This window comes from Tupaia chinensis, unplaced genomic scaffold (genome assembly GCF_000334495.1).
Source record: "Tupaia chinensis unplaced genomic scaffold, TupChi_1.0 Scaffold143584_1, whole genome shotgun sequence".
Lineage (NCBI taxonomy): Eukaryota > Metazoa > Chordata > Mammalia > Scandentia > Tupaiidae > Tupaia > Tupaia belangeri.
In genome coordinates, this window is record NW_006203430.1 from 3,514,417 (window position 1) to 3,531,782 (window position 17,366).

At 42.5% G+C, this 17,366-nt stretch overlaps 1 protein-coding gene across 8 annotated transcripts in view; it reads left to right on the forward strand.

The window, feature by feature from the left end:
• MTCL1 (microtubule crosslinking factor 1) overlaps positions 1-17,366 on the forward strand; it is a gene marked incomplete at its 5' end in the record, with an annotated part of 151,509 nt that overhangs the window by 71,197 nt on the left and 62,946 nt on the right. For 4 of the 8 annotated variants that reach the window (XM_006164013.3, XM_006164016.3, XM_006164018.3 and 1 more), the window contains 1 exon segment: positions 15,897-15,956. In XM_006164013.3, coding sequence (XP_006164075.2) covers positions 15,897-15,956 — 60 coding nt within the window. 8 annotated transcript variants of the gene reach the window in all.

Consider the following 17,366-nt stretch of genomic DNA (forward strand, 5'->3'; position numbering starts at 1 on the left):
CCCCCTCCCCCCGCCGCCTCTCAGGGCTGGGCAGGCGGTGTCTGTGCCGGCCTGTCCTTACATTGGCTGCTTCTTGTCTGGCTCATGTTTCCATTTCTGTGTATTCTATATCCTCATTTATCAATTTTATTCTTAATTGTTTTGGGGTAGATAGAAAGTCGTCTGTGTATTCTGTAGCCTGAAATAACCTGCTAACTACACAAAGGCAGTCTCCACCCTAGAATGCTAATTTGCAGCCAAGCCCATTCAGAATGTCCTCATTTACAGCGAAACACGCAGTCGCTGTGCAGAGTGGAGGAAGCTCTGATGAGAGGTGCTGAATGTGTGTTTTCAGCTGTGTGGAAGGAAACAAGTCCAAACTCAGAAGTTATCAGAGGGTTAGAAATAAAGGAGGAGGGGGGAAATGCCCAAAAAGGAACAGCACCTTGAGAGAGGTCATCCTGGGACAGGTATGAGGCAGGCTGGCTGGGCGTCCTCCAAGGACCAGAGGGGACCCCAAGGTCACCCTGCAGATGACAGGCTCCAAGTCTTTCTTCGCTTTTCCCAATTGGATGTTGGTTCATGTCTAAATGAGATTTCATGTCTTTGTGCATCTGTCTAACGCCATAGCCAAAGAGGAGACTCTCCCCCCCTTTTTTTTGGAGAGGTTTTTGCTATAGGGCGCGTGCGCTCGCCAGACAGACAGAGAGAGACATAGAGACAGAAAGCAAGAAATCACCCCCCAGGGGGGATGGTCATGCCGCAATCCCTTCTCCTCCATTCTCCTCTCGAGATCTTGGGCACGCACACACACGTGCCTGGCGTGAGTTTAAGCCACCGGGTCTGGGAAACGAACCGCGGTCGACTACGTGGGAGTCCAGCGACATAGCCATTACGCTAACTGCTGGTTCCCTCTCCCCCTTTTTATGTCACCCTCCATGTGCTTCTCAATTGCCACCTAAAGCCAAAGGTAGAAGCCCCTGTGTGGAAGAGGCTTTCTGACTGCTTTCCTTTTTATTTCCTTTTCCTCTGCTCCCCACTTCTATTTATCCTTTGGTTTAGCCAGTTTCTTTCAGCACTATTGTTTACTTTATTTTAATATGTTGAAGAAAAACCTGGTCATTTGTAAAGAAGAGTGTTTCTCCTTTGATAATTGAGATCTAATGGTATGGGAGAAAGCATGCATCATTTTTCTCCTGGTAGTTTGTTTCATCCCATAAATTGTGTGGAAAACCATTCATGCCATTGGCTCTTGGCGTACTTAATTGCATTATGGAAAATCTGACCTACTTCTCTCCTGCAATGATAGAAATAATGCCCTCTTATTGTGGGGGAGCATTTTGTTGTTAATGTTTCTCCTATAAATTATTAATAGAAAATAGTAAGATACTTTCATTTTTAAAAAGAATTATCTATTTTTTAAATCTATTTGTTGATATTATTATTATTATTATTATTATTACTATTTAACTTAACCAGAGAAAGAGAAAATAAGAAAGCAAGCCTCTAGGTCCAGGACCCAAACTGCAGTAAGCTATGTGGGAGTCCAGTGTCTTAACCACCAGGCTACCTACTTGTTCCTGAGTAAGACATTTTCATAACAGACTGTGTATGACCTGTGATGGGAAGTTAGGCTCTTAGTTACCTAACTTCTCTTCCATATACACAGAAGATACAGAAACTACACCGTTTTAAAAGTTTACATTTCAAACACATTCCCAAGCAGAGTGAAAAAGGCATTTCTCTAAAACATTGGTTTTCTCCTACAATGAAAGAAAGCTGGAATGATTAATAATGGCTCCTTTTCTCTACTCTGGGAAATGATTGAGCAAGTGACTGATTGGCAAAGCGAAAACACCTCGACACTGAGACCCTGTGTATCGGTGGTCAGCACACTTCAGAAGTAGCTCTTGCGTGTGGATCCAGCCCCCAAAGTGAGGTATGACCTCCTCCTGCATGTCCTCCGCATGTCAGTTGGCCTTTGCAAGCCTCAGTATCCTGCTGGGGTAGTGAGGGAGTGGGCACGATTTGCACTGCCTGTCCTTAGAAGGATAAGCGACCCCCTCCTTCTCCTCCTACTTCCTCCAGGGGAAGCTCCAGTCTTCTGTATTGGTTGGGAGTGATTTAAATAGTCAAATCAAAGACCTGGACACATGGTCTGGTGGGAGCTCAGAGGGAGCATGCAGGCTCACTGGAGACACGCGATCTGTCCCAGCAGGGAATGGCCACGTTAGCTATATCTGAGAAGGAAGCAGGACCAGCTCTCAGGCAGACGTACTTCCTGATTAAGCCTCTTTCCTCCTGTCAGCTCAGAAGCCATTAGAATCCAGAGTGATTGCACAAATGGATTTATATTCAGCCCCTGGAGGAGCCATCCTGATAAAATGCTGCCGCCAGTCTTCATAATGCACATGCTGGCCCTCCTCTACCTGCACGAGGTCTTCTAGATTGTTATAGTTTGCAGATAAAGATTTAACGGCATCTGGATTTCTTTAGTCAAGAATTTCATGTGAAAAGCTGATTATGGATTTGGTGTTACTTTAGGAGATGAAAACCTAGATTGATGTGGTTATAAAATATACACAGATCCCACACATGAGAAAAGCTTGGTAGTGAGCTCCTCAGCCCTGCATTTCAGCAGGGCCATAGCATGGATTGTTGCCTAATGAGGCCCTCTCTATCATTCTCCGTGTAGTTTCTATCCTATGAACTGATCCACCATGCTCTGTCCTCAGCGAGGCATGAGCTTGGGGTGCTCTTTGGGGAAGTGGAGAGAGCATCCGCTGAGCTGTTCTCACTAGGGGCGCTCTGCAGCTCTGTGCTGTGGTCACCATGTGCACCAGAGGCCCGGACCTGGGGGTCAGGTAGGGACTTACAGGTGATGGTGGTTCTAATGGTAGTGGTCTGGTTTAGCTGCTACGGGGCTGCAGGGAAATACCAAGCCTTGCAGTGGATCATGCTTTTAAACACTGTCTGCAACGTTCATCTCATAAATGTGATATTCTAGCAATATTCCTGGTTTGGGGCAGCAAACTTCTTAGCCCTGTGTTCGCTCAAGGCTGCACCAGAGATAATAAAACTGACTTACTCAGTTTTCATCACATGAAGCCAGGGCTGTTTTCATTCTGCTGAATGCCTGCTCCCAACCACAGCCCTGCCCAGCTGCCTGCCTTCTTTGCAAGGGCTTGGCAGGAGCCAGCCGAGGGTGAGCAGGTGCCAGGTAGGACAGTCCCTCCTCTGTTCTGATTTGTGCCTGTCCTTAGCTCCAGGGCTGGGTATTGTTCTTTGATGACGTTCTTCTGCTCCCAGGTTACCTTTTATTGGAAGCATGTTTATTTCTCAGCCCTCACTGACTGACCTGCCTGGGAGGCCAGGGCTGGCTGCCCCTTCCTCAGCCTCAGTACAGTGCTTTGGCCTGTCGTGGCTTCCCAGGCTGTACAAGCAGGTAGTGCCCTGGCCTCCCCTGCAGCTCAGTTACTGCTCTTGCCTAATTGAATCATCTGCAGTTCCCAGAACAGCAGGGGAAGCTGCTGGAGAATAGACAGAGCATGCCACTGTGCTATACAAACCATGAATACAAACCATGAAGTCATGGGGCAAAAATCCCTGCTGTTTCCTTAAATCTATTGAAGAGTGTACCCCAGTACGAGGTAGAAATCTGAATCCACACGGCCGCTGCTTGAAGATGACAATTTGCTGAAGATTTACATAAGGGACACAGATGGCTTTATGCAGGATGTTAGCCAGGGACACTTTTGATATTTCAGAGCAGTTTGGTGGTGATTAATGGAACCAAGCAGTGGCTCCAGATAGCAAAGATCTTGGGCAGATTCGGGTCAGTAAGTCAGACTGGTGACATTAAGCCTGGCCTAGTAGAGGAGTCTCTTGTATAAGAAGCCTATAGCCTGGGGAGGCAATCAGAGTTCCAGAGTTCCATTTGCTGTCCCCAGTGTCCATTAGGCCCTCCCTGTTTTGTCCTCTGAGCAGAGATGTGTTTGCTGATTCCCCATGGCACAGAGCTAATCCTGCCCGGGGGCTAATCCTCCAGTTTAATTTCCTGTTCATGTCTGTCTGGCTTAAATGCTCCGGGCCCATCAGTCTTGCTCATCACTTGCAGGTGGGGCAAAGCCAAGATTTGATGGGGTGTGGGGATGTTTGCATCATAGGTCAGTTCCATTGTTCTTAAAAAAATAAACATCGTTTCTGATTTGGAGAAAAAATTATTTTGAGGGCTACAAAAACTCTAAGACAAACATAGTCCCCCATAATTCTACTACCTTTTAGTATTAGTATTATTTGCTTCCAGACCGTTCTTTCTCCTTTTCTTTCCTTTCTGTTCCTTTCTTTTTCTTATTTGATACTGGGCACATGCACTCACCAGAGAAAGAGAGAGAGAAAGTGAGAAAGCACCCCCTGGGAGGATGACCACACTGCAGTCCCTCTCCTCTATTCTCCTCTAGGGTTTTTGGGCATACATGTACATGCACTTGGTGTATTTTTCAATTGGGTCCAGGACTCCAACCTTACAGTTGGCTTTGTGGGATCCAGCCGTCTTAACCACCATGCCAACCAGCTGACCCAACTTCCGAACATTTCTGAAACGAAACTATTTCATCTTGTTAGAGGAATAGATTATCCTTAAAAGGATGCAAGCCCTATCTTCAGTTCTGATTGCCAAAGGCATGTATTTGTATAGTTTTTTTTTTCCTATTTTTAATCTTTTCTAAAACTTTAAAAAATATTACATATTTTTTAGAATTATTTTATTTAACTTTATTTACTTATTTTTATTTGACCAGAAAGGGAGAGAAAGGGGAGAGAGGAAGAGAGAGAGAAAGTAAGAAAGTAAGCCAGCAGGTCCAGGACTCGAATTGTGGTTGACTATGTGAGAGTCCAGTGCCCTTAACCACACCACCTGCTGGCCCCTTATGTATATATTTGTATCTGACATTTAAGATTGGTATTGTATGAAAAATTTTAAATAATCATAATTTTTTTTTTTTGGAGAGGTTTTTGCTATAGGGCGCATGCACTCGCCAGAAAGACAGAAAGAGACAGAGAGAAATCACAGACAGAAAGAAAGTGAGAAATCACCCCGTGGGGGGATGGCCACACCACAATCCCTTCTCCTCCATTCCCCTCTCAGGATCTTGGGCATACATGCACATGCACCTGGCATGAGTTTAAGGCACTGGGTCCGAGACTCAAATCGTAGTCGACTACATGGGAGTCCAGCGACATAGTCATTACAGCAACTGCTGGTCCCAAGAATCATAATTCTAATTACCATGAAATATATGAACTATTCTCAGAGAAAATGAAAACCTATATGCTTAATGTTTTTCTTCTAACATTTTATTATGAAAATATCCATACATATAGCAAAACTTAAAGAATTTTATGGTGAACATGCATATACCCAGCTCCTGCATTGTACATTAACATTTGATTATACTTGACATATCACATCTTTTTATCTGTGTATTCACTCATCTTATTTTTTGATGCATTTGAAATAAATTGTAGATTTCTTTCCCCCCAAATATACCTTGTTAACTAGAGCTTGATTTTTGTTTACATTTTTTTAAGTTAACTTATACTAAAATGCATAGATCTCAAGTTTACATTTGCTGAGTTTTGACAGATGAGTACATGAAGTTTCACTGGTGCTACCAGTCTATTCTCTTATTTAGACTGACATTCACTCAAGAAAGTCAGAAACTCTGAAGGGGGTATGATGGCAGATTATTATAAAAGTGTGTCTACAGTGACTCAGAACTTTTTCATGTGCTCTTTTCTTCAAAAGTTAAAAAATATATCTGATAAAAGTAATGATGAATTCTGTCTGAGAAAGGGTCAGTATTTCAATCATTTATTTTGATGATTGGCTTTATTTTCTTGTCAAAGTGAATCTTGTGTTATTTCATTAGACTAGGAAATTATTTTCCTTTCTGGGTGGACTGGTATATTTCCTTCCAGTAGACAGCGAGGAGCCAGGAATACATTATTTTTATAAAGATCCAAGCCTTATCTTCCATTCTGATTGGCAAAGGCATACATTTCTGTAGCTTTTACCCTTTTTTTTAACCTTTTATCATTATTATTGCCAGAGGGTATATGTGCTTGTCAGAAAGAGATGAGAGAAAGGGAGAAAGCACCCCCCCCCAGTGGAGTGTGGTCACACCACAATCTCTTTTCCTTCACTTCTCTTTCCTGTTTGGTTTTGGGATATGCACGTGCACACACCTGACATGTTTGTTTATGCCACTAAGGTGGGTACTCAAACCATGGTTGGCCGTGTGGGATCTGGTTCCCTTAACTACTAGGCTACAGGGCTGGCTCTCAAGGTTTTTTACTTTATGAATGCTCAAGAACCACTTACTAGTCACCTGCTAAGAGAGTCACAAGGGGCTGCTAAAATGTGAATTCTAATTCAATATTTAATCTAATGCTCAGTTGTATTGCTGAGTGCCTATAGGTACCTGAGCATTCAGAGTCGGGATTCTTATAATTTGGGAGAAGGATACTTGTTGGTGCAGTCATCTTATGGGTTTGCACTGATCACATGTGTAACTGTTTCTTTGTGTTGAAATTGCTTACAGCTTTACTTACTCATTTTTAGTTTATTTGGTGATGTATGGTTCAGACTACTATGTCACAGTATGTTTTAGGCAGCAATTTTCCAATAACTAGGCTTCAAGATATTTGTCTCCAAGGTTTAAAGTGAATTGACCAGCCCTTACACAGGGCCTTCAGAAAGTTCATGAAAAATGCTTATTATAAAAAAAACCATGCATGGATTTCAAAATTTTTTGCTCTAAAATAAACTCATACTTTAATTCCATATGTCCATGAACTATGAGAAATTCTCTTGGATTACAAAGCAAATGTACATCTCATTCCCCAAATTGGCAAGTGCAGAGAGACCTGTTGTTTTTATCATCGTGTTCTTTTCCCAGGAGAAAGTGGAGTGTGATAGGCTGGTTCCATCCCAGTTGGGCCTTGTGGCCCTGGGCAGGGTGGCTTGTTGGCCTAACTGCTGTCACTGTAGCCTTTTTTCTCTTCATGTTGTCTGTTTGGAATCTAGAACCACAGTCTGACCTTTATGGCTGAATCTTTTTTCAACCAAAGTGTCTTTCTTAATATGATTTTCCTGTTCTCTTCCTTATTTACTTTTTGGTATTTTGTCCTTTGATAATGGTTGTCTGTCTTTTCCAAATAAGGGCTTCTGTCTGCAGCCTCAGATCCTTTCAGAAATCATCAGAGTGGCAACAAATATTTTATAGCCATGAGGTACCTTGTGAACATAGCAATTTGCAACTGTTCCCACAATAGTTCTCTGTGCCCTGTTGCTAAAGAAAGGCAGAGATTTTTTTAGATGAGAAAACTCAGCAATTTGGAGCTCAGAAGCTTCAGGAAAACAGAATGAGAGACAGCCCAAATTTGGGAGATTGAGGTGTGAGAGTACTGAAAAGGTTGCTCTGAAGGCTCTGGCCAGAAGCAGATGTTTGGAGTTGGGTTTAAGATGGTGTCCTGTCTCCCAAGTTTGGGGGACTGTGAGTTATTACCTAACTTCTGACTGTGTTTCAGTTTTCTTGTCCATTTGTCAGTGCTAATAATTTACACATCTTGGGGCTCTTGCAAGAATTAAATTAGATTAAATTTTGTCTTCGGTGCTTTGGACTGCTACAACAAAATATGACAGGCTAAGGGCTGAAACCACAAATACTTATTTCTTAGAGTTCTGGAGGCTGTTGAGTCTAGCATTCCAGCATGGATGAGCTCGGGCGAGGACCTTCTTCCCAGCTTGCAGAAAGCTGCCTTCTTGCTTAATCCTTAATGGTAGAGAGGGAGCTCTGATGTCTCTTCATATGAGGACACTAATCCCTTTATGGGGGGCTCCTTCTTCATGACTTCATCCAAATTGATCACCTCCCCAAGGCCTCACTTCCTAATGCCATCACATTGGGTATTAGGGCTTCAGCATATGGATTTGGGGGTAACACAGACATCTAATCCATAACAGATGTGCGAAGGAAGAATTCAGCATTGTGCCTGGCATGCGCAAGTGCCCAATAGGTGGTAACTGAACTGCAGTGCAGAGACTTGAGCAAGGTGCAGTGAGTCTATGGCTTGGAAGGAACCAGTCTCCCGGGGGCCTATTAAAGAGACTAGCAAAGAGAGAGGAAGTAGAGGAGGCATTTTCCAACCAGTACCTAGTACTTCTAGCTAAAAGAGAAGCTAATGTTTTCATCCTTTACATATAGTGCCACTTAAATGGGACTTGAATGTAGATAAAGGAATCTTGGTAACTTTCCCCCAAAAAGGTAAAAAGTCCAGTGTGCCTTTATTTTCCTTATCTAATTTTATACCTGTGTGCTATAAGTCAGCCAAATAAACAACACACTTCCTAAAAACTGGAATCTATAAGAATTCTGAGAATCATCAGGCTGTGTCTATCCCTCTTTCTGTATCAGCTCATAATTGCAGTATCCTTGATTTTCTTTCCCTCCTTACCGATCTAGGTTTTGAAACTCAAAGTCTGTCTGTGAGACACTATATGAGTTGGAAGCTTGTCAGTTTTTCTGAAGTTCCCTGAAAGATATTGGCTAATAGCTTCAAGTAGGATGCGTTAAGAATTGATTCAAAAGTCCAGATAACTGCCTAACTTCATACTTTATTTAATCATCAATACGCAGTCAATGTGTTGGCCTGAGAATCAGCTTGAATTCATAAACTTCCTTTCCCCCCTTTTCAATAGGAATGTAGAGTCGATTTGCTGGCAGTTGACCAGAATGAAAAAGAGTAGAATTAATTGACAGGCGAGTCTCCTGTTCTGGGTTCAGTTTATTTGCTAGTCTCCATTTATCCTTTCTTTTCCTTGTTCCTTGGGAGAGACTCTCCACCACTCTGTGAGTCATACAGAGGGATAAATGGGCACAGGTGCTGCTCATACTAAGTGTCCTACACCCAGGTCCCTCCACCGAGGGTCCCCAACACCTGGCGTTCTGCACTGGACCAGATCTTGGCAGGTGAGCAGCCTGGGCATGGCCATTGCTGCTCATGACTTTCTGGCACTTGACTAAGGGACCGTATATGCCTGAAGAGCTGGAATCCAGTGGGGGTACTGGCTGATTTCCCCAACCAGGGAGCTCCCTTGTCTTTTTAACCAACCATATACATACGGGTTATACCTGAACGACCAGGCTATGAAAAAAGACCCCAGAAATAGATAAATAATTTTCAGCAAAGAGCCTGCAACTCTGTATAGGATATCAGTGATAGTCTCTTTTCTCTGATATTTTTAAAATACAAATCTTACTGGTTTTTTTTTAGAGAGATTTTTTTGATGTAGGTTGCATGCTCTTGCCAGAGAGATAGAGAGACAGAAAGCAAGAAGTCATACCCTCACCCCCAGGAGGAATGACCACACTATAATTCCTTCTACTCCATTCTCCTCTCAGGATTTTGGGCGCACACACACACACACACACACACACGCCCGGCATGAAATTTAAGCTACTGTGTCGGGGACTCGAACCATGATTGACTATATAGGAGTCCAACAATATAACCATTATGCCATCTGCTGGTCCCTAAATCTTACTTTGTATATTTATTTTAAATATTTATTTATTCAGAAAGAGAAGAAGGAGAGAGGGAGAGGGTGAGGCAGATACCACCCAGAGAGTCTTCACGCCACTATCCACCCTCAGCACTGCCAGTGCAGATCCTGGGCATACGTGCACTCAACGTGTACAGAAGACTTTGTGATATGAACCCAGGACCTTCCCAAGTGGGTTCTGAATCGCAGAGCATCGCATTATCACCATACCCTCATGGTTGACTTTAAAATATATATATTTTAATTTCCTGGGTTTTTTTCCTCCATCTTTTCTTTTTGAGAGGTTTTTACTAGAGGATGTGTATGCTTGCTGAAGACACAGAAAGAGACAGAGAGAGAGAAAGTGAGAAATCACGCCCCTGAGCCCTGGAGGGATAGCCACACCGTAGTCTCTTCTCCTTCGCTCTCCTCTTGGGATTTTGGGCACACATACACACACACATACACACACACACACACACACACACACACACGTGCCTAGCATGAGTTTCAAGCTACCAGGTCTGGGACTTGAACCACAGTCAGCTATGTTGGAGTCCAGTGCCTTAACCAACACACCACCTGCTAGCCCCCCTTTTTTTCTCCATCTTAAAGGAAAATAATCACTGTAGATAATTTGGGGACTTTGCAGAGCTACAATAAAGAAAATTAAAATTGCCTGTAATTTTGTCGCTGTAAACATTTTCGTTTATTCTCCTCTAGTCTACTTTCCTAACATACACGTGTAATTCAACGACTTCACACCTCCCTGTTTAACGACTGCTCAGATTTATGACTAGTGCTCCAGTGTGGGGAATCCCCTTTCTCAGAGTTTGTCTTGGTCCCACAGTTGATTAGTATTGACTCTACAAAGTGTTCGCCATCACACAAGAATACATATTTCACTTATAAATTTGTCATTTGTTGTGCACCCATAGCAGTATTCAGAATAAATAAAAACAACTACACTAGCTTCATACTGTTGTGGTGTGTCTTGTCAATTTCTGGTGCCTAACTAGTGTATGCTTTCTGTATGGATAGAATTGCATTATTCTAGTATAGTGTTGCGTGATATCTATTGAGAAATACATGCCCTATGGCTCCACGACACATAAGACATCCACTTACAAGCTCCTGGCTTGTCACCCAATTCACTTACCAAAACCTGGTTGTAGGAATGGGACTTCATTGTAAAGTGAGGAGTGCCTACATATGCATTTTATATTTTAACGAAATACATGCTGTTTGTAAACTACTATATTTTTTTAAATGTATTGTGAGCATTTCCTGTATCTTTATTCCCCAAAAACATCACTGTATCTATAGATCTAATGTACACAGCAAAGATTATAGTTAATAATGTATATACACATAATATACACATATATATGTTACACACACACACACACACACACACACATACATATACATATACACACACTGGTAATTTGCCAAGAAAGCAAGATTTTAGGCATTCTTACTATCATCAAGAAAAAAAATAAGGTATGAAGTCATGGGTATATTAATTCGCTTGACTATAGTAATCACTTCAGTATGTAAATGCATATCAAGGTAAGCATATCAAAACAGCATGTTACACATCTTAAGTATATACAGTAAAAGAAAAGGAAAAAAAGGGCAATATCTCCATAGTATTCACTTACTATTACAAAGAGTGCTCTTTGTAGAACATTCTTTGCCCATAAATTTTGGCACCTCTTGGCATCTGTCCTCAGGATACATTTCCAGAAGTAGAATTGCCGCATCATGACACACGTGTGCCTATGTAAGATGTCCCTGAAATGCTGCCTGGCTTCCCACGCCCATTTGTCTGTGTGGAACTGCTGCCTCCGTGGGTGCTTGCTAAAATTGGGTGCCCCATTTTTCTTGAGTCTGTAAATCTCTAAGCGGAAAAAAAAAAATCTTGTTTTAATTACCAGTAATCATGGTTATTGACCATTCGATCACTTTCTTATGATTAAGATCTTATTGCCTGCAAGATATTTTTTTGCCTGTCATATGTTGGAAGAATCTTTTTGCCAATTTTTAATTTGCTTTCTAATACTATACATGATTTCTCTTGATGTTTTTAAAAAGGTTAAAACTCTTAACCAATTTTTTTCCTGAATGTTTCTGCCTTTATTTTTGTGTTTGTAAGGGTCAGGCCCCCAAAACAAGTAGAAATTCACTTTATCCCCCTGCTCCAGTTCTTTATGATTTTTTGCATCTAAGTTTTCAAATCATCTAAGATTTATTTTGATAAATAGTAGGAATCTCACTTTAAAAAAAATCTTTTTATACGCTTGTTCTACCATCATATACCGAATAGCTCATTCTTTCCTCACTAATTTAAAATGCTAGCTGTGTTTCTTGTTAAAATCTCATATGTTATCAAACTTATTTATGAGCTTTCTACCTTATTCCATTAATCTGTTATCTTGCGCTAACACCAATCTGTTGTGCTACATTTCTGTATCTAACAGTATAAAGCCTACTGTCCATATTCTTCCCTTTCAGTGTGTTTTTGGCTATTTTTCACCACTTTATTTTTCTCCATTAGAATCAGAAAACTTACTCTGAAAAGGGCCAGATAGTAAATATTTTAGGTTCCACAGGCTTTAGTGATTTCACTGGGGTTCAACACTGTCCTTGTAGTGCAAAGCAGTCGCAGACAGTAGTACATTAGGCTGTATTCTAATGGTTTTGTTTACAAAATAGGCTGGGAGCTGATTGGTCCTGAGGGCCACAGTTTGCCCATCTCTGCTTTACATGCATTTTAAAATCTTTTTGTCAAGTACTCCATCCTCTTACCACTCTCTCAAACACATAAAGTATATATGTACGTGTGTATGTATACACATGCATGTACTTTTTGTGTATAGGTGTATATATATTGCATGTTATGTAATACATATGGAAAGAAGAAGAATTTGATTAGAGTGACTTCATACTTATGAAACGATTTGAGACAAACATGATATCATCTTCCCATTAGGAAGGATCAAGGGTTATTTTATGTCAAGCATCAAAGTTTTATGGTTTCCTTCCTACGGGTGCTGCTAATGTCTGGTTCACTTCAGTCCTTGCAATATTTTTCATTCTAGTTGCTGCAGTGAGTGGGTCTATGTCAGGAGCCCCCCGACTCCCTGCCTGTTCTGATTCACTGGAAGAGTCACAGGACTGAGCTTATAGCCCTTCAGCCAAGGGAAAGGCTCCCCAGGGGAGACTGGAGGAGGCACCCACAGGTTCTGTCTTCTCTCCCACAAGGAGGCTTCACCTAGAATGTGTTCTTGCCTTCAGCATCGAATACAGCAACGCGTGATTCAACCTAGATTTTAATAAACTTTTGTCTCCACTTTTAGCTTTCATTTCACTTCTAGAAGCTTAGTGTTTTCAGCTGTACAGAATTCTTTCTGGCACTGGCAGAAGGTGATGGAATGAGGGGTAGCTCCAGCAGGCTCTGCACTCACCAGCCTTGATTGCTGCGACAGACCCAGAATGAAGCCCCCTCGGTCAATGCCTTGGGAATAGTCTCTTCTTGCCTATTTATTTATTTATTTATTTATTTATTTATTTATTTATTTATTTATTTAGGTAACTCTTTCCTGTAGTGACTCATCAGGAATGGTTATCTCACTCAGATTATTTAAGTATGAGAAACTCCTTAACTGTACCATGAAGGTGAAAATCCTGGGACACCTACTTACTAAAAATAGAAAATTCAAGCCATTCTTTTTCTTTTTTTTCCTTCCAATGCTAAAAGGCATATGTATGCACATGGGACAGAGAGATTACCCCCCAACAGAGTCTGGTCACACCAAAATCCTTTTCCTCCAATTTTCCACCCATCAGAATCCTGGGCATATATGTTCAGACACCCAATGTGTTTTTCAAGCTACCAGTGATGGGACTCAGATCTGTTTTGCCATGTGGAATACAGCTCCCTTTTTGTGTGTTTAATGGCTGGGTCAAACCATTCTTAGATAGGCTTAACTCTACTTGTTGGAGAAGACTGGTTGTCTTTATACCTTGACCTGCTTTTACCAGAAAGGCTAAAGGAAATAAAGCCACTGTGTAGCTGGTTTACAGACAGCTTCCTCCACCCACTTTGTTCACTAGGAGTGCCTACCTGACACTCATGGGATTTTATAACCTTCATCTCTCTGCCCCGAGGGCCTTCTCCCAATTACCTATTTGTGTGTGCATGGTGTTTTTAGACAGGGTCTCACTATCATGATCCTCCTGTCTCAGTCTCCAGAGTAGGTGGGAATGCAGGTGCAGGTGCACTTGGCTTTTCCAGAGCACTGGAACCCAACTCAAGCCTCCCATGTGGCCTCTGTCTGCCGGGGATCAGTGCACAACACACACTTCTAGGGCTGGCTCTCAGCTACCTATTTTTTTTTTTCCAGATTTTGAGCCTCCCAGAGGCTAAGCGGCAACAGGAATTCTGTTTCTTAACCTAAAATTCCTCCAATAAATGGCAAGGCCTAGCATTCTAAGAATGAGACATATAAAAATGGGAACAGTGTGAGTTAAATTCTGTGATTAAATTACATAAGATCTATGATTTAAATTACCTGCATACTAACCTCCTTTCCAAACTGTTTAGCTGCAAAGGAGAGAAGCCAAGAGTCAGGCCCTGAACCCACCTTGGGGTGAAGCCCAGGGGCACTGTGGCCTCAGAGTTCAGGTGCTGGCAGGAGGGAGGTGGACATGGTGGGGACTCTGTTCCTTTTATAGGCTCACCATGATCTGAGCTGAGCTGTGGCTAAAAGAGCTTTACCTCCCTTCTGTCATCTTCCAACTCTCCTCGGGATTTACTTAATCTTTTCCGCTTTCGAATCTCTGTGTTCCTCTAGGATGCTTCTCACTTTTCTTCCAGTCGTTTCTTCCTGCCTCATACTTTACCTTAGCAGGAGCTGTCCTGGCTCTTTGTTAGTCTGTTTCGGGCATCCCTTGGCCCTGCCATTCATGCTCATACTTATATTTCAAACAGTGTCACATCTAGAGCAGGTGGAAATGCACCTGCGACAGATTAAACCTAGGCAGTCCGTGGAAGGACACAGCCAAGGCCACTGTGGTAGTCTGTTCTCTGTTACTTCATAACTGGATATCTGCAACCGGGTGATTTATAATGACCGAGTTTTATTTAGTTCACGGCTTTGGAGACCCAGGGTCTGAGGGCCACATCTGGTGAGGGCTTTCTTGCTGGTTCAGGGCTCCTGCAGAGTCCTGAGGGGCAGGACACCACATGGCATCACATGACAAGAGGGCAAGACCTTATGAGTTTGTGTCCGTCTCCTTATGAACCCACAAGTATCCCATCATGCCTCCTGTGTCCTCGTGTAATCCCAGTCAGCTCCCGAGGGCCCCACCTTCAACACCACAATCAGATTACGTTTTTACCCTTTTAATCTCTTCACAGTAGGAACCAAATCTCAACCCATGAGCATGCGGGGACACCTTCCAACCTTAGCAGCCACTTCACATATGTATAAATTACAGACTTCATAAGCTCTCTAAGATGTAGGTTTAATCACAAACTACAGTGGGTTGTTTATTGAGAATTTTACAACATAGATTGTTTTTTATTTCCATAAATAAGGGCCAACTTCTCTCTTTTTCTACTATTTTTTATGTAGTTTTTAAAAATTTTTTATTTGCTACAGGGTGTGTACTCTCACCAAAGAGAGAAAGTGAGAAAGCATCCCCCAGGGGAATGGCCATGCAGCCCCGCAATCCCATCTCCTCCATTTTCCTCTCAGGATTTTGGGCACTCACATGCACCTGGTGTGTTTTTTAAGCTGCCAGGTCCAGTACTCGAACCACTTTGTCGGGCATATGGGATCCAGCTGCCTTAACCACCATGTCACTAACCACCTACCATTTTTTTATGTGACCACTAAGGGAACATGAATAAGTTTTTATATTAGGCCCCTAAAAACATAATTAGAAAGGCAAGTCAGCTCCAGAAATACTAGGCATCTATTTAAAAAATTTTCTACCTTTCTCTTCTTCTTACCTTCTCTCCACTGTTACAAATTAACCAAACTATCCCCCTTTTTCTTTAAACTGAGGAGGAATAATTGAGGAATACCCCAAGTACAATAATTAAATTTAAGGTGTCTTAGGATTTAAAGACCTTACCAAACTAATTCAGCTGTGTTTAAAGGTTGACTCTTAAGTTGTTCCTTGATTCTAGCAGAAAACAGACTCCATCCATTGTGTCCTGCCCAGTGAGGACGGTGTCCCCCCAGTGTTGGCTTTCATGTGTGACCTCTCAGTAACAGAATGTCACTTGGGTCTATTTCAGAGTTCCCTAAAAAGAAGAGGCAGTCGGGAGATATACAAAGAGAAGAAAACCTTGAACCAGGTAAGCAGAGATTTTTATTCTAATGTTACACCCCTCAAGAGGAAGTTACCTCATTTTGAATGTCCTCAAAAAAGTGTTAGCTTTGCCTTTAAAACATTCTAAGAAACATCACCTGCCCAAACATTTGGACTCATTCAAACCCTCCATGGGGTGCACACTCAGTCTCCAAGCCCACAGCTCCTCCCTTTGGATTCCCACGCACTCTGATACGCTGGCGATATCTCCAGGAGGGACAAGAACAAACTGGCTTTGTGCAGAATGTCCTGAGGTGCAGTCTGAGGTCTGGCTGTCCTCACAGCTAGTAGAAAGTGCTTTGGTTTCACAGTCGTGCACACAGTAAAAGAATACTGTGGCTGCAGGGTGGGGTCATTCCTACACCATCGTTTTCAGTGACGTTGTTTTTTTAAATGAGTAAACTGAACAGCTGTCTTCACAGAAAGTGAAAGCTTGGCCAATAGACGGTAAAAGCTCAGCCCTTTTTATGTACACATAGAACTGTGTTCTTTAGAACCTCCTTAACTTTCATGAAAAGTTGTTTCACTGAATTTCTTTCTTTTTATTTTATTTTTTTAAACTGCTGCTAGTATTAGGTATTGGAGAGAACAAAGATGTTATTGAGTTATCGGCTCACTGAGCCCTGAGAGCAAATAGCGATTACAGAGACAGAGTAAGTGAGGGTAACCAAGACGGCTCAAAGGACTCCGGGCAGCTCCGATCCTGTGATCTCCCTCATAATGAGTTCTCCTGGCGTTTCCATCTTCCAAACTCACTGAGCTCCAGGGTGTCATGCAGAGAGGGCCAGGCCCCTGTGAACAGCAAGAATACCAAAGAGCAACTTTCTTTTTACCTCTCTAACCCTCCCACCTGCAAATTTCCCTGTGGAATACACTAAGAGGAAAACTAAACTCTGTCATCCTGCCACTGGGCACTTACACTCTCCTGGGCTTAGAGCATGTTCCCATCTTACGAGTCTTGCCCAGTGAATACTGTTTCCTTAAAAGGGAATTACTGCCCCATGATGAGATGGACAGCAAGGAATTGCATTCGCCTGTGAGTAAAACAGGCCGTGGACTATGTTAAGCAAACCTGGTCCCTGAGAACATATTGAGTTGTCCTCTCAGCCTTATTGAGAAAGGAGTTTCTGTTCAGCAGAATGGTGGAGTGGAGCACCTTGGGAACTGCAGGTCCGCAGCCAAAACTCAAAGGAAGCTGGCACCCCGGCGCAAGGTAGGCATGTGGGCAGTCAGCCACGCGGGGTGCTGGCTAGACGGCAGGCTTGCAAGCCAAAGAACATATACAGGAGCAGTATATTTCTGTTGCTTGACAAGGCCTTTCCAGCTGCTGGTGGTGGTGGTGGGCCTGTATGCATCTCCCCCTGCCGTGCTTGCCCGATCTGCCCACAGCAGGACT